The sequence below is a fragment of the Gadus morhua genome, chromosome 19, assembly GCF_902167405.1.
Source record: "Gadus morhua chromosome 19, gadMor3.0, whole genome shotgun sequence".
NCBI classification, from domain to species: Eukaryota; Metazoa; Chordata; class Actinopteri; order Gadiformes; family Gadidae; genus Gadus; species Gadus morhua.
Window position 1 is genome coordinate 2,419,118 of NC_044066.1, and position 18,087 is coordinate 2,437,204.

The window sequence follows — 18,087 nt, forward strand, 5'->3', positions numbered from 1 at the left end:
ATTCACAACATAAATTGGGGTACCTTTGGTTGTAGGGTTCAAAGAAGGGTTAGGGTTATTGCAACACCGAAGAGGATGCTTGGAGATTTTGCTAGAATCTTCAAAATCCCCCAGATTTCTGGAAGAACTTTTGCAGATGTTTGGGGCCGACTATGAGATAATCAGTTTACCCTGAACCAGGGGCGTTTCGTTTCTGAAATATCCGGGGCTTAGCCCAGAAAAAAAGGGAACATGCGGCAACAAAAATGGTATGCTTTATTGCGCATATTTTTCATAATGCTTTACATAAATCTACAAAATACGCAGTTTATTATAGCTTTAAATAGCTTCCTGACTGCTGTGCTGCTTATCTCCAGACATCTCAAGTTCCATTCAAGTTATTTCAGAGTAAAATGAATTCAAGTAAGACAGACCTTACATAAACTTAGCACAAAAAGTAAGGACATTTGTGTTTGGTTGATTATTTCTCTGTGGTAACATAACAATGCTTTTTGGCAACAAATCTTGTACCGTTGGAAAGCCTGTACCCTTTCAAAATTTGCCCCATTTGTAAGGAATATGCACTTGTGGGATGAGCACCAGAGTTGAGTATGAGGGTTGCGCCCACGAAAAATCTTCTTTGCCAATGCCAAGCAGCTTATTCTGCCATTGAGTCATTTGGTGTTTGGTTGATTGGATGATTTAAGTTTGAAGAAACAAGACATATTGGCAATTAAGCAATTTATTTATTTCACAAACAGGAGCCTCAGTAGCATGTCGAAGAACCATACACAGCCACAACAGCCTGGCACCTCCTCCTCATGCTGGTCACCAGCCTGGTCACACACTGCTGTGGGATGGCATCCCATTCTTCAACCAGCATTTGTCGCAAGTCAGCCAACGTGGTTGTGTTGGTCACTCTGGCACGAACAGCACGCCCAAGCTGATCCCACAAGTTTTCAATGGGGTTGAGGTCAGGACTGCTAGCAGGCCATTCCATCCTTTTCACTCCAACATTCTGGGGGAAGTCTCTGATAAACCCCGCCGTGTGGGGGCGAGCGTTGTCATCTTGGAGGATAGAGTTCGGTCCCAGAATGTGGAGATTTGGGATTGCCACTGGTTGCAGAATCTCATCTCTATATCTCTCTGCATTGAGATTGCCTCCAATGATGAAAAGCCTTGTTTTTCCAGTGAGGGAGATGCCACCCCACACCATCATACTGCCTCCACCAAAAGATGTTAGTCAATCGGTGCAATCAGCATAGTGTTCTCCGCGTCTTCTCCACACTTTGACCCTACGATCCAACTGACGTAGGAAGAATCTGGACTCATCACCGAACATAACGTTCCTCCACATGTTCAGGTTCCAGTGCACGTGTTGCCGACACCAGTGCAAACGGGCCTGACGGTGAAGGGCAGTCATGGCAGGACTCCTGGCAGCCCTATGAGACCGGAGATTGGCTGCGTGTAGTCTGTTCCGGATTGTCTGGGCAGAGAGCCGACGGCCATATCGTCCTGCAAACCTTGACTGCAAAACCTCTAAGTGCTGACAGGGTGATGAAACGGTCTTCTTTGGGTGTCGTCTTCTTGGGACGCCCACTTCGCGGCCTGTCATTGACATCCCCCGTTATATGGAACTTGGCCTTCAGTTAGGAGAGGGTACCAGGGCACACTCCAAATAATGCCGCAACTTGTGTCTTATGTTTTTGCGTAACACCAGCCTGAAGTTGCCCAATCAGGTGCCAATCAGGCACCTGATTGGCAGCACCTGGGGGTACCAGAAGCTCAAATCAAGTGTCAATAGCAACGGCAAAATTACCTGTTTGGCAACGGCAAATTTTTCATGGGCGCAACCCACATACTCAGCGCTGCTGCTCATTCCACAAATGCATGTTCCTTACAAATGGGGCCCCATTTGAAAGGGAACTAAACAGGCTTTCCAACGGTATAAGATTTATTGCCAAAAAGCATATATATATATATATATATATATATATATATATATATATATATATATATGACTGGAGATAGGATAGGTTAATTCACTTGAGGTGGTAAAATGCAGTCTGGTTATGTTTTTAAAGGTCCCATGACATGCTATTTTATGTATTCTTTAATATAGGTATTAGTGGGCAACTAACACAGTATTCAAAGACGTTCCCGAAATTCAGCCGTGGTGCAGAGTTACAGCCACTCCGAGCCAGTCACACATTGAGCTTCCCCTAAATGCGCTGTTTTGGTGTCTGTAGCTATAATGCAAATGAGGAGGAGCGAGGCGGGTCAAGGAGGAGGGTGGGGGTGTGGCCCTGAGCAGCTTGCAGCCACGGTACCATGCGCTGTTTACAGTGGATGTATTGCAATGGCGAGGCGCACACAGACTTTAGCCGTGTTCTGTAAATATTCTAGAACACACGGGAGTCCTGTAGCTCTATGCCTAAATATTATCATATAACCTACATAGATATCTATATCATATAATATATATTATCACGGCCAAAAGCTGTGTGAGCCGATATTATGAATCTCAAACGACCGCGTTGGGTTCTCCGACGTTCCTGGTTCTTCCACGTCCACATCAATGTGAAGTAGACTGAACCGCGACAAGGAGGAGAAAGGGATTGTTGCCGGGCAGCGCTTAGGCACCTCCGACTCCGGCGGTGTTCCCTCAGCGGGGCTCAAGCAGGAGACATTCGCCGCCAACAATCCCTTTCTCCTCCATGTCGTGGTTCATGTTCTTGAGGGAGTCAAATCCATTCTCAACCTTGGCTGAGATAACCCCCACTACGAGTCTCATTGTAGAAATACCAGAGACGAGAGTCCGACGTGTTATGCGCCATAACACCAAAAGCAGAACAGTTATCCAAATAACAAGGAAGTGTACAACACTTGCGTTACAGTCCTGGAGCTCTATATCTAAATAATATCATATAATACATAGATATCTATATCACATAATACATATTATCACGGCCAAAAGCTGTGTGCGCCTCCAGACAATATTATGAATCACAAACGACTTTGTCGGGTTCTGTGACGTCTCTGGTTCTTCCACTTTCACATCAATCTGAAGTAGGCTGAACCGGGCGCTGCCTGCTGCCGGCTGCCCGCTGCCGGGCGATGGTGCCTCGCGGCAACCGGCGGCATGTCGCAGTTCATGTACTTCAGCGAGTGAAAGCCAAAGTTCCTTTCCCCCAATTCCTTCTCAACCATGGCTCAGATAACCCCCACTGTCTCGTTGTGGAAATACAAGAGACGTCAAAGAACCGACAAGAAACACTTGCGTTACAGTGTGTGTATTTACACACACACATGTGGCGCTAGCACGGTCGTGTCTCATTGGCGGGCCAACTTCTCTGGGCGGGCCAGGCAGAGTAAGGGGAGGAGCTTAGATGCTTTATGACGACATAAATAAAGACATTCCAAATCAGCGCGCTTGAGCCTCCGTTTTTTCAAAGGCGAGCAGAACAGCTAGTGCTCGTTTTACACCAAACGCAAGTTTTAGCCACTGGGGGACCATAGGCAGGCTAGGGGAACTCATATTTAGGTTAGAAAACCTCATAAAGTGAGGTTTTCATGTCATGGGACTTTTAAATCGTTTATTCTCTTGCCAGAAGGACTATCTAGAAGAACTAGGCTATTATGAGATGCCCCAGGAATCCCCAGGTTTATTTCTAGTGTAAAGCAAGCAAAGAAAAGAAAAAGAAAAAAGAAAGTTGATTTTTATTTAACAGCCCGGCGACACCACTGCCCTGAACCCTCACAGGCTACAGATGGGACATTGCGTCATTTACAATTAGACTTGTAGACTAGTATTGCTTTATATACACTTTTATTTACACAACGCCAATATTTTACAACACACCACACTGTGTTGTGAAATATTGTGTTTTTACATGAACAGTGTTTTTGATTGTTTAAAGTAATTTGAGGGTTTGAGGGTTGAGTGACAGATGACAACGCAGTCGGTAGGATCTCTGGACAAAGGGTTCAGTAATCCACCATGGACCAGTGGCCTGTTCCCATGAGCACTTCTGGAAAGAAGAATATCATGGGGCCATTCCACTAGTTTTCTCCTGGTGAACCCCCAGGGGTCCTGCTGAAGGGGTCCTGGTGAACCCCTAGGGCTCCTGAGGAATCCCCAGGGGGCCTTGAGCTCATCTCATCACATACGTCGCCCCCTGGTTATGGTATGAAGCAAAAAGTATTTTTTGACCTCTTAAGCTCCGGAGCATGTGTTTAGTTAGGCTATTTTGCAAGTTCCTTTAGAATTTTAATTACGAATTATTAATCTAAATACACTATATATAGTGAATACATGTTCAATTTATTTCCTAATATATATAATCGAATTAATGAGTTCTAGACAAACACACACAATATGTTTTCGAATGTAGGGTAAATTGTAGCTTTGAAATGTTGGATTTTTTAAAATATCTTATACAATATTTGACATGTGATATTGTTGGTTAGGTGTATCATGTAATGTGTCATTCCTTACTGTATAATCCATTGACCAGACGTGTGTGTACATCTGCAGTGTGCATCTGCAGTGTCACAGTGGGCGGGACCTACCATCCCATTAGCTCCCGGGAGCAAAATAATGACGTCATAACACCGCGACACCGAGAGAGCTGCGAAGCTGTGAGCGAGCATTGGTTCAGCTTCTACTGGTCGGATATTAATTCATAGCTTCTTCACCATGGCTTCTACAGGTCGGATATTAAGGAATGTTCGTTTAACCATAGGTACTTTATTTAATGTTGCAATGACACGAGGACCAATGGTTACACCGGTCAGATTAAGGAGGTGTTCAGTCCATACCAGTCCAGCTTGTTCAGTGGTAACCCCTACCAGAGATGGCCATGGTCAGGGAAAGGTTGCTTTTTCCACCACGTCGTTTATTAACAGCGAAATTGTGGGAAAGGTTGAGTCAACGCATTATCATCTAGTTTACACATGCAAGGTAACATGTCTCTGTTACTGTTATGTCCACTGGATACTCTGTTTGTCTCCTCTGTTTGCTAACCCATTCAATCATGTTGCTTTGCTCGATCCATTTTGAATGATTGCAGGTTTGTTCCACAAGATCCACCAAACGGATCTCTAAACACTCCTACCACAAAGGAGTGGTTATAGTGAAGTGTTCAGGGTGCGAGAAGAACCACATCATCGCTGATAACCTCGGCTGGTTCTCTGATCTCGAAGGAAAAAGGTTAGTTGAAGATGGGCAAGATGATCATTTTGAATGCATTCTATAGCTAAACTAGATAATATTAAATAAACTAACATGCATGACTTTATTGTCAGTGTGCGCATTTGAACGGAAAAGATGCATTTGGAGTGGATCCATTTTTGCTCGACTGACATGTTGACACGTTAATCCAAATCGTTACAATAAATACAGATATGGGCCATTAAAGCGGTGAAATCATGCTTTTCCATCTTTTCCTTTAGTCTGCAATATGACATATGTCTACATGTTTACGTCTGGTATACTAGAAAAATCGGAGTCGAAGCCAGGGGGAATATTCAAGCCCACCGAGAACGCCCCTCAATAAGTGCGTGAAACAGCTTGCTTGCGCGCAAACTTTACATCCGTCACAGTGTGAAGTCAGACTGTGGTGTGCGATGCTGAAGAGCAGAAGTCCCAGCTAATCGCAATAGAGGGCAACAGTGTGGTACCGGAGGTAGTAATCCCATTCATTTCACCATAGAGGTTTTGATTAAAGGTTGGGTATGAAATTCGCTTTTTTGGCAATTTTTGCAGAATTACTTGAAATCCTTATCATAACCCACTTACAGCCACTGAGTTAGAAATACTGAAATGAAAATTAAACAAGTCAATCATCTGTGGAACGGGCAGGGCTCGAAAAACTCCAGCCAATGATTTCCAGAGCCACCGAGTTGCATTGGACAGTAAGTACGTCAATCAAACGGTCGTACTGCACTCCCCCTCCCCCGCGCCCCTTGCACCACCCCTTCGTGCAGTACTCGTGACCCAGAGCTCGTGACCCAGAGCAAGCTCCTGTTTGCTGTTATCCTGCGGTAGCTACTGGAACTAGTTAATCCACATTTGGACCTAGCAGAAGAAGACAATTTCCATGGCAGACAAGACGCCACCATCCCCATGTTGTTTTTTTAATGTTGCCATGTTCCTCATCGTCATCCGCTTATCCGGGGTCGGGTCGCGGGGGGAGCAGCTCAAGCTGTTGCCATGTTGTTTAACGAAAACCTACGCTAGCCTGGCTCGCTCTCGCGCATCTGTGTTCGCGCTCGTGCATGATTGCGCGTCCAGGTACTTGGAATGGGTGGAGTCAGAGTCAGCGTTGAAGGAGAGGGGGTAGGACCATTTGAGTTGTGTATTTTCAAAATCTGCTGGCGTTTCGCAAATCCCATACCCAACCTTTAAAAGCAATGATGTCGTAACCATCCAAAGTTTACTTACCACGCGCCGGTATATTGTTAAACGATAGTATATGCTCCTGCAGGAGCTACAAGTTAAAGACGTTAACATCTAGGTTTTAGAAAAACACGTTTTATTTGCGATGTCTTGAAACCACTACACTACCCATAATCCTCAAGTATGACACGATCTGTTCGGTCTTTGGTTGGTGGAGCCCGCTGTTGCCAGGAAACGATTGCGCCCGCAAAAGTCAAGCCGTGGATGAATGCTACGGCGGCTACTGAATTCGTTCGCTTACCGCAGCAACCAGGATTTAAAATAATGGAAAGTTGGAGAGTTGTTGTAAAAGCTGGAGAGGAAATGAGCTCTACGTGTTGAATTATGTTGATATATATAAAAAAAAAGAGAAGAAAATATATGATATAGCACTAGCAGTGCCTTTTAGTAATTTTGGAGTATAAAAGCTAGGAATGCATAATGTTGAATGAATACGTTACTGGAATATGAGATTGAATTCACATGTATTAAAAACAAGCAACGTTATCACGCGACACGCGGTGACTGCAGTCAGGAACGGTGTAGTCTCGCAAAGCCAGACCAAACTACAGCAAGTAGAATGGTCTGGAACCACGCTACCTCGAGCCGTCTATCCGTGGGGAAACTGGGCGGGCCTGTTTTTATTTCTTTGAACCAATCACAATCGTCGAGGGCGGGGCTAAGCCCGGGAAGCAGCAGCGGTGTCCATGCAAAATAGTGCCGGGGGGAAATTATTTTGAACCAGAAGAGCAACCGGAAGGGGAGGAGTAGCGGTGAAATCCGACGCTAGGAAATAGACGCTGTCCACTTCCGTTCAGCCAGACTAGGAACGGTGTAGTCTACGTGATACGCAGGTATACGCCGTATACCCACTAACGCTCCAGGATTTCCGTATACCCACTTAAAAATGTGCACGGATACGCATCAATCGTTTTCTGACAGAACTTTTAATTCAGTGTTTATTTTTCGCAAATACCGGTTGGGTATAACTGCAATAAACTACTTTTAGCAGGGGAAGTTATCTCCTACATTCACCATTCATAAAATGCCCCCTGCGTGCTCGCACTCTGCCCTGTCTCTGTTGCGAAGCTGCCCCCTGCATCTCTGCATGTTATATGGCGGGCCAAGCCCCTCCCTCTCGCGCTGTGATTGGCCAACCACAAAGATTTAAAGTTAACAGTTAAAATGATAGTTATGTTATTATAACTTTAAGTTCTATGATTGTAGGCGTAGCCGTCTAGGCTTCGCCTTATGGGCTTGTCCCGTGAAAATGTCAAACTATGCACCAATCAGCGTGGGCACCGCCCACATTTCCCACGGTATTGTCTATATAAGGCGGTGTATACCGTCGCTCATCCTCCATGATTTTCTTTCAGCATTTTGAGGGTACAGCAGGTGGGAAACTAGACGGCTACGCCTACAATCATAGAACTAGAGTTATAATAACATAACTATCATTCTATTTCATGTAGGCTACGCCGTCTAGGCTTCGCCTTATGGGCTAAGGTGAAGCTGCGAGCGGAGCCCGATAAATGTACTCCTGCTGGACCCCAGTCAAAACGACTTAAGTCACCAGAGCACATTAAGACTCAAAAAGCTAAGGAAGTGTAAAACACAACAGCTTAATAAAAAACTAATTCCTCCTAGATCAAGCAAGGCAATGATCAAGAGAGAAAAAAGTGAGTCTGTAAAGACTCCGGCTCTAATCCGTGCTTCATGGAACCCATGAAAAGGAAAAGAAAAACCAGAGCAACACGGTGTCCATTAGGTCTGCTACCACCGGGGGCGGAGTTACGGAATCCGGCTCTCCAATAAGGGGTCTCTCTCGGCCGTTTCTTATTTGAAAGAAACGGCGGGAGTGCCATACTGGCAAACAAAACCACCTAACAATTGGCGGGCCAATAGAAAAACTCCTAGCCTGTTTTTCATTTGAAAAAAGGTGGGAGAGTAAGACTGGTAGTAGGGCTTTGACTTTTGCCCAAAAATCATGGACGCGCTATATTTATGACGTACTACAAAATGCATACTATAAGTATGAGTATTCGGATTCAGCCCTGGATTGGGCTTTGCGAGGTTTGTTTACCGGCGTTGCTATGGTTACCGGTCTTGCGTTTTTATAACGGTTTATTATGTTTCTAATAAATCGCTGTCTAATCAATACTTCATTCACTGCCTATTCCGTGGTCATTACAATATTATTAACAGACTGCGTCGGGTTCTCCGACGTCTCTCCCTCTTGGCCTGCCCATAACAGGTTCGAATATTAAGGGCTGCCTAATATTCGTTCGAATTTTGATTTATTTTTTGATATTCGAATTATATTCAAATCATGAAGTTCGAAGTCAAAGCCCTAACTGGTAGTCAAGTCCAACTCGCCAGCCGGCGAGAGGAAATCCAACCACGCCGCTTTAAAGAAGATGTCTATATTCTTAAGCCGTAAAAGGGGTCCCGGACTCCAGCACAGAGTTGCCGAGTGAACCCCTGGACATGTAAAAACGGACAAAGGGGCCGGGGGAAGACCAAGACGCAGCCGAGCAGATGTCTTCCACCGAATCGCCCTTGAGTAGGGCCGTTGAAGCGGCCACGCTCCGTGTGGAGTGAGCTTTAACGCCCAACGGTGGCGCCAAGCCCTGCCGAGAGTAGGCTAAGCAAACACCCTCACATATCCAGCGAGAAAACCGCTGCTTAGAGAGAGCGCGGCCCCTACTAGCGTCACTATAACACACAAATAACTGTTGTGTGGAGCGGAACGCGGCGAGCGATTCACGTAGCCGAAAATAATTCTCGACCCAAAATAACTATTAATGTTCTTCGGGAAGAACGCATGATTAGGTCTGAGCAACGCGAAAGAGCTGTCCTTGTTTAGCAACAAGCAACTCGGGCTGACAGACAGAGCGGTTAGCTCACCGGCCCGCTTGGCGGAAAACAATGCCAACAAGAGCGCCGTCTTAAAGGACAGGGTATCCAAAGGGGCCTGAGAAAGAGGCTCGAAAGGATCCCTGGACAATCCGCAACACGGTGGGGAGATCCCAGCGTGGTGTAAGCACGCGTGAAACAGGTCTAACCTGTCTAGCCCCACGCAAGAATCTCTTGACCAGTGGATGGCTGAAGATCGGTCCACCATCACAGCCTGCATGGCCAGCCGAAACGGCTGCCGCATAGACCTTGATAGTGGAGAAGGCCAAACCTTCCTCCAATAAGTTTTGCAGAAACGAAAGCACGCTTCCCACTACATTGAGATGGGACAGCGTGGTTCCTCTCACACCAATTAGAGAAGGCACACCACTTCGAAGTAGAAGAAGTAGAAGGCGCACGAGCACTCTGAATAGTGTTGATAACCGTCTCAGGCAAACCTTTGCCCTGCAGGATAAACCTCTCAGGAGCCAAACCAACAGCCGTCCCGAGACATGGGGCGGGTGGTGCATCGTCCCGTGGGCCTGTGAAAACGCATCCGGCCTGAACGGTACCGGCCACGGTGCCGACCGCGAGAGTGCGGCTAGCTCTGGAAACCACAGAGCTGATCGGTTCTCCGGGGCCACTAATATCAGGGACAGTCTCTCCTGTCTGACCCGTTCCAGAAGAGGAAGGATCAGCTGGAGCGGGGGAAACGCATACAAGAGAGCCCGCGGCCAAGGTGTGTGTGCCAACGCATCTACCCCCAACGGGGGGAGATCCCGAGGGCTGAGGGAGAACCACCACCTGCAGTGCGTGTTCTCCCTGGACGCGAAGAGGTCCACCTGCGCCGTCCCGAACCTCTGCCAATGTCGGGATGTAACGGCCTCGAGACATGAGGTCTGCCCCAGAGTTCTGGGCGCCCGCGATATGCAGGGCTCTCAGACTGAGGAGATAGTGATGAGCCTAAAGCCAGAGCTCGACCGCCTTTCGGTGGAGAGCAGGGGAGCGGACTCCCCCCTGTCTGTTGATGTACGCCGCCGCCGACACGCTGTCTGTCCTGATCAGAACGTGGCGGCCGCGCACCAGGTGAAAGAAATGCAACAGCACTTTCCTCACAGCGTCGAGCTCCAACACATTTATGTGTGCTGCAGGGGGCGTGCGCCGCTCGTCTCCGACCGAGTGAGAGGCACGTTCCTCCCCAACCCGTCCATGAGGCGTCCGTGAAGACCACCACGTAGGACGCCACCCTGCCCAGGGGAACACCCCTGAGAAGGGCGGAGGGTCTTTTCCAATATTCCAGGTCTGGCGTCACCAAACGGGGAACGAGGAGCACCCTGAGCTTGTGTCGACTGGGGTCCAACCATTGGCGAGCAAACCACCGCTGGAGTCTGCGCATAAAAAGCAGACCCAGGGGGACCACGGGCTGGGCAGCTGCCATCAGCCTTAACAGGCGCATGGTGGACAGTGCGGTCACGTTTCTGCGAACGCGAAAACGGGAGAGCGCCGACAGGATGGTTACCCTGAAGAGGGCCGTTTGTCCAAGGCCTCGCCCGAGCCGCTGCCACCTGCTTGGGAGATCCGTTTTGTCGAAGTCATCTTAATGTATTCTCGATTTTCCGCTGATAAGCACAAGTGCAGAAAGAAAAGAAGAGGATGAGCGACGGTATACACCGCCTTATATAGACATGATATGGTGGGAATTGTGGGCGGTGCCCACGCTGATTGGTGCATAGTTTGACATTTTCACGGGACAAGCCCATAAGGCGAAGCCTAGACGGCGTAGCCTACAAGAAATAGAACAACTGGTTACAACGATAAAAAAACACAACACAAACACTTAAAATAGTCCCAGGCTACATGCTACAAATACATTCAACATTACAATATGAAAAGCAAACTAGACTATTTCAGTGTTTTAGTTAGTTATAAGCCTGGCCCAAAATCTACTGCTGCCGCTTCGGTTGCAACAAATGCCACTACCAGAGCTACGGAGACTAGCAAAGACACAACAGAAAAGTGTGTGTGTGTGTGTGTGTGTGTGTTGTGTGTGTGTGTGTGTGTGTGTGTGTGTGTGTGTGTGTGTGTGTGTGTGTGTGTGTGTGTGTGTGTGTGTGTGTGTGTGTCCAGTCCTCCCTTATTAATGTGTATACCACATAACAAGTAGTCAACAGAAGATATTATTATATTATACATTATTAATGAGATAGATCTGTAGAACTATCTAATAATTTGCTTTTTACTAATTTCTTTCAGAAACATTGAGGAAATACTTGCTGCAAAAGGAGAGATGGTTCAACGAGTAGAAGGAGAGTCTGCTTTAGAGATACTGGTAGATGAGACGAGTCAAGACATCTCGCAGCAAGATCAAGACAAGGACACAGAAGATTTACATAAATAATATTTGCTGTTGTGGATTTAGATAATAAAATGCCAATGTTTAAATGTATTTCCAGATGCAAGTATCCCTGCTGTTGTATATGTCCATGTTACATTACAAAATAATTATAACTTATAAAATGCATTTTTATTATTCTGCTTCGTTCTGCCTTTGTTGAACTTAACCCATTCAGGGTTTAATTGCAGATGGTTATCATATAGGAGTGGTAAGCCGGAAAACAAAACAACGGGTAGGATCTCAGTTTAAGTTTGGATACCTGGGAATCGAAACCAAAAGTTCTGCAAGGAGATTTCTGCGGCGACCAGGCTCATCTCGCGATAGACGCGCCCAAGTATTGCGAGAACAGCTCAGTGTTGTGAAGCCACCAGCTGATTGTTGGGCTGCCTTGCAAACATACTTTTACCCTATCTGGAGATGGAGGTTCTGGGAACACCGTTTGAGGCTGAAAGGCCACGCCACAGTCCGTTTCTTATCGGAGTGAGCGGGGGAACAGCCAGCGGAAAGGTGAACGTTAAACTCAGAGAGCCGTTGTTAAGTAGGACTACAGCACCGTAGGTCAGACCTAGCTTAGCTTAGCATGAAGCTGCTACTGTCAGGCGTTAAAACACGCCCCTCGGTTGGCAATCACTGGTATTACAGAAATGTACAGTAATTGGCTAGGAGTAATATGCCATTAACGTTCTATACTAGTAAGTGCATTAGCATTCAGCCAACGCGTGAAATGTGTTGCTAACAGCATACTTTCAAAAGGACTTAAAGGGAAGTGAACCCGGTGGATGTGTCTGGTATGGTGTTATATATCTATATATATATTGTTGTCTAAGTGGTACTTGAGTTATACCGTCTCCACATACAACAGGCCTACATTCATATGTGTTTGCCAGCCAGTGTGTGAACGTCCCCGTTACAGGGTGCGTTATTTTCGTGACGTCTTTGGTATTACGTCACTCTGTGACGTTCCGCCCGCGGGACGTGTGTGTGTGTGTTAGAGCTGGAGCTCCGCCGGTCGATGATTGCGGGGTCCAAGCGATAATGATGCTTCTCGCCACGTTTAGTCTGAAGCCATGGTGTGTGGCCCTTTAAAACTCAAACAAAGAGGCTGCTGAAGTATCACCGAGGGCTGTTGTTTGGTTGTAACCATGGTAACAACACGCCCCCTCCTTCCTTCCTCTAACTACTCTTCATTGGCTTGCTTTGTATAAAAATAAATATAGATGCAATGAAAACAACATAAGCAGGATAAATCTATATATTCTTTCGTTTCATTCCTTAAACAGTCGACAGTATGCGGCAAGATCATGGAGCTGCTCGGTCAGAACAAGGTGGACCACCGCCAGAGGAAGGTGGCCATTGTCAGCCAGGACAGCTTCTATGGGGTCCTGACCCCAGACCAGAAAGCAAAGGCAGTGAAGGGCCAATACAACTTTGACCATCCAGGTAGGCGACTTATCAAATCATAATTCGGCCATTGATCAGTAGCTCAATTCCGTTCTTTACACCCTTATCAAAACGGAACTGCCATTATTCGAACAAAATTAAAACATCATGGTAAATGTTCTTATCACCTCCGTAAAGTCCATTTGGCTAAATGTACATGTGCCGTTGTATTAAACATTGTATTTGTTTTGGTTGAAGATGCATTTGACAACCAGCTGATGTACAAAACCCTCAAGGACATTGTGGAGGGCAGGGTGGTGGAGGTGCCGACATACGACTTTGTGACTCATTCTAGGTTAGACCTGATCTGATAGTTCACATCAAATCATACTCTGAGTGCACTCTAAGGTTGTGGTGCCATTTGTAGACTGAAACCGTTTGTTCCTCTCAGACTGGAGAACAAGATCACGGTGTACCCGGCAGATGTGGTGCTGTTTGAGGGGATCCTGGTCTTCTACACACAGGAAGTGCGTGACATGTTCCACATGAAGCTCTTTGTGGACACGGACTCCGATGTTAGGCTGTCTCGCAGAGGTATTGATATTAAAAAAGGGGGCTTGGTAGTGGTTAGGGCATTCGACTCCCAGCTGATAAGTTCCTGGTTCAAACTCCCAAGTATCCAGCTATCCTGGGAAAGACGACCCCTATCCTCTTATTAATGATATCCAAAAAAGTACTCTCCAAAAAAAGTAATGCAAGTCACTCTGGATGAGAAGATTGTGCTAAATGACCAGTAGTGAAGACATTGTTTCACTGTTCTGTTTTTGTTGTCTGTAGTTCTCCGTGATATGAACAGAGGCAGAGAACTGGAGCAGATCCTTTCCCAGTACACAACGTTTGTCAAACCAGCCTTCGAGGAGTTCTGTTTGCCCGTATGTTACTGTACTCACCTGCAACCTCTTGTTTTGGCCTCAATTATACCCTTCACCCGACAAATTCAACATGCTTCATGTTTGCTTTTGTGCCCTTCAGACTAAGAAGTACGCAGATGTCATCATTCCAAGAGGAGTGGATAACATGGGTACGTTGGGTTCCTTTTCTCGTTCAGGGAATGTCAATAGTCCTCCAAGTTTAACACACGTTCTGCATGGTGTTCTGTTCCTTCCCCTGCTAGTGGCCATCAACCTGATCGTGCAACACATTCAGGACATCCTCAACGGAGACCTCTGCAGGTGGCAGCGCGGGTCGCCCAATAGCCACGCACGGGGCCTGAAGCGCGCCATCTCGGAGCAGGCCGACCTGACGGGGAAGAGGATGCTGCTGGAGCCCAGCAGCCGCCCGCACTGACAGGAGGCCGGGAGGGAGATCCCAGAGCCTACTGGTCAAGGTTTTTATCATGGGCAGAGACTGGATCCCCACTTTTTATTCTTTTTAACTGGTCGCCAAGTGGTTATTTAGAATGTTTTATGATTGACACTTCACACGTAGTACTTAAAATAAAATGAATACCGTCTTCCCTTTTTACCTGTGGAGGTGTGGTTTTAAAATATTTTCTTAAATGGAGGTTGAGACTAGGATGGTGTTCAGGTGAATGTTTCACATACATTTTGTTGTTGTACAGCCTTTTAATGATTGTACATATTGATTTGTTTTTTGAAACATAAATGAGCCTATATTTAGACACCAGTAAATACATTAGCTTGATGCGTTCCGTTTTATTTTCATATAAGCTTATTTAATAAGATATGAATATATATGCCTGCCTATGCTGCTTATTTGTCAGTGTTAAGCCTAATATGTTAAACAGTTCATGGCTAAATTGTAAACTTTTCCTGGCAGAATACTGTGAAAATAAAAATGTCATGCTTCACTGTAGATGTTCTGATCATTGTGCTGCTTACTCTACATAAAAGTATACTTACATATGCAAGTATGTAGGGTAAGTGTTTCCCAAGAAGGTGACATCACAGGCACATCCAATATGTATAGAAACTGAGCTGTTTGTTTATTGAATAGAGGACAATGTGATGTGTTGGTGGACCTTGATCCCAAAGGGGCGATCCAAGTGGATCTACAACAGCATACGATGGAAGGACCAACACACGAGTCATGAGGACTTCAGTCACGCGCAGCCTCTCAATCGACCCCTGACCACTAAATGATTTCCTTGATTGCCTGGTGGTTTTTGACTAGTCGAAAAATGGCACAAGATGATTCAGTATGACGTACATAGATCACAGCATCTTTAGTAATTATGAGTTTTTTTAACTTGCTTTTTTGTAAGTGCGCATATAAACGGCACTTGGGAGAAGCGAAGCTCTTCTCACAAGCATAAACATCCTTTTTAAGAACAAAAGGAGCACTGTATATAATACATATAACCATACATGATTCTGACACACAATGTTTTCTTAACAAACGTATATATCATAGGTTCCAGTCCCTTATGTGATCTCGTTTCGTAATGTAGTCTTCGTTCTGGCGTCACAATTCATGGCCGGCTGCCCTCAAACACTGGGAAGAATATACTTGGTTAGCCAAACTTAAGCTTCTTGGCGGGAAGTGTCAAAGATGACCAACAAATGGCACATACATAAGGGCATGGAAAAAGGAACACTTGGAGAGGGTGGGGGGGAATTTATGGACCATTCACCTCAATCTGGCATACATTGCAAGTCCCGTGTCTTTAGTACACAGAGGACAGGGAGAGGAGAAGAGCTATAGTTCCATAAGGTCTCCCTGTCTGCTCTGAGTCATTCAGTCTTCTGCCTCTCTTGGCACGCAGCGTCCGGGTCACAGAACTGCTCCCACAGTATCCCATAATATAATCTCCCAAAGAAATAGATCCACGGGGTAGAAACCTTGGCTGGACTCATATCTTAAGTCTGAGGCTTTTGTTCCTAAGTCCCCATTCTGAGTCTCCCGTTGGCTCTGTCTCTCTGCGTGTGTGTGTGTGTGTGTAGTAAAGTGGAGTTAGTGTTATCATGAAGCACAGTTGGAGGTCAAAGGCCCAGCAGGGGGCAGAGTCTTAGGTCTTCTCCTCGCGCTCCGTCCGGCGCCGGGTGATGTTCCTGGGCTTGATCTTCAGCGAGAGCTCCCAGAGCGCCTCCTCCGCCAGGTGGTCGCTGAAGTCGTTGAAGAAGCACACAATGTCGTCGTTCCGCTTCAGCTCATAATGCCTGAAGTGATTACAGTGTTGGATGTATTGAATTAGTACAGACATACAATGCACAGAATTGATTTTATTTTTCACTGTCAGTATAGGACACCACTGAATGTTTCAAATCCTTCCTAAATATCACTGACTGTTGGTTAATCATTTGAGGAAATCGTCCACCTTTAAACCTTGTACTCACACTTGCTGGAAGCGCCGCATGCTGTCCAGGATGTTGAACTGCTGCCAGCGTTTGGAGAAGTTCACCTTGCCGTCGATGAGGTCAGGGTTGCCCAGGTGGACAAAGGTCAGGTCCTGGAGAATGAGTCCCCTAGAAGGTTTGAACGGACAGAGAGAGAGAGATCATGCGAGGTCAGACCTTAACGGGATGCTTTGCTTCTGCAACACGTATCTTCAGATTGACTCAAGAATGATTATTATATATATAATCATTTAAAACGTTATCCTGGTCAAAACTTAATTATGGAACCGTCCTACAGAAGGCGCTATAGTCAATTCGCTTTATTCTTTTCAGCCACATTCATTTAAAGGGGACACTATCATACCACCAAGTGTGAGTGTGATTAGCCTTACAAGCCGTTTCGAAAATCGGCTAGTGGGCGTGTCCACCTAGAAACGGCTTGTAAGGCTAATCACACTCACACCTGGGGGTATGTCCCCTTTAAAAACAATGGTGGACACAGAGAGACCTGTAGAATCAAAACCCCCACGGTGCAATATTTACAGAGTCCCAATGCACATCGTATCGGCACTCCAACATATCAGTATCATCATATGGTAAGGTCCCTGGCGTCACATCTCATTCACACATCAGCACACAGGGAGCAGCCAGGCGGGGAGACCTACAGGTACGGGATACAAGGAGGCTCCACCTCAGCCAGGGCAGCCCTGTAGGCCCTGAACGAGGAGGAGCTGTCGATCAACGTGCAGTATTCCTCCAATCCCTGAGGAGAAAGGAGGAGCATGAGAGGCCCGCAGCACCACACATCATGTGCATCATCAAGTAGTTAATCTTTAATCAGCCAGTTCATTTTTTGCCCAATAAGGCAGCTCATTGGCTGTGTTGCCAGATGGGGCCAGATTTCCTGCCCAATCTGGCAATTGGTTTATCTTTAATTGGTCTGCTAATTAGTCAATTACCTCTGAGGTCTGTTTCTGCCATTCCAGTCTGCGGATAGGAGCCGAGTCCAGTGCTGAGAGGATGGCCAGGTAGGAGTTGAAGTTGTTTAACTTTCGTAAGTGCTATGAAAAGCCAGGAGAAATGTGAGGGGCGATGATTAGCCAAGTATAACAAGGTCGCTACATGGTGTGTTTATGGGTCTTTTCAGTCAAGTTCTACCTTCATTATTTTGATGAACTTGAGAAGCAACTTTTCGCGGTCCTGGGCTTTCTCCTGCTGAATGATCAACGAGCGCACCCTGACAACACAGAGGGACGATAACAGTTACGTACAACGATGCGTGTGAGTCGTTGATGTTCGTCTATGTGAAAGAATAGTCCTGAAAAAGATGTGATGGTTGGCTCCAGTATAACAGGGCAGGCTGGTGTTTCTGCCTTTAGATTCCCAGCCAGACGGTTCTGGGGGACCCAATGCCTGGAGTGTACCGGTAGGCTTCCTTAATGACATGAAATGGGCCCTGTCGAACGCTTTTCATTTCACATCTCAGACGCCTTACATAACTGAGCAAGGGCCGTTCCCATCTCCCTGCTCCTTAAAGGGGACATATGGTGTGAGTGTGATTAGCCTTACAAGCCGTTTCTGCCCCATATGACATCACTATTGGGCGTGTCCACCTAGATCTGTGCTGGATAGATCGGTCTACC

General features: G+C 46.3%; 2 protein-coding genes across 13 annotated transcripts in view; one reads left to right on the top strand and one right to left on the bottom strand.

Moving 5' to 3' along the window:
* Nucleotides 1-11,954: 11,954 nt before the first annotated feature.
* On the top strand, nt 11,955-14,963 carry uck1 (uridine-cytidine kinase 1). Its single transcript, XM_030341463.1, has 7 exons — nt 11,955-12,215; nt 12,989-13,148; nt 13,347-13,443; nt 13,540-13,682; nt 13,926-14,020; nt 14,121-14,169; nt 14,263-14,963. Exons 1-7 carry the CDS (start codon nt 12,126-12,128, stop codon nt 14,433-14,435), a joined length of 807 nt encoding a protein of 268 aa, XP_030197323.1. The 5' UTR covers nt 11,955-12,125; the 3' UTR covers nt 14,436-14,963.
* A 102-nt stretch (nt 14,964-15,065) lies between these two features.
* The window catches only part of rapgef1b (Rap guanine nucleotide exchange factor (GEF) 1b), a 49,516-nt gene continuing 46,494 nt past the window's right edge, over nt 15,066-18,087 (bottom strand). For all 12 annotated transcript variants that reach the window (XM_030341452.1, XM_030341451.1, XM_030341453.1 and 9 more), the window contains 5 exons: nt 17,603-17,681; nt 17,404-17,505; nt 17,110-17,207; nt 16,445-16,573; nt 15,066-16,267 (listed from right to left, as the gene is read on the bottom strand). In XM_030341452.1, the coding sequence (XP_030197312.1) occupies nt 16,117-16,267; nt 16,445-16,573; nt 17,110-17,207; nt 17,404-17,505; nt 17,603-17,681 (559 nt within the window). In that variant the 3' untranslated portion in view covers nt 15,066-16,116. The remainder of the gene's footprint in view (nt 16,268-16,444; nt 16,574-17,109; nt 17,208-17,403; nt 17,506-17,602; nt 17,682-18,087) is intronic.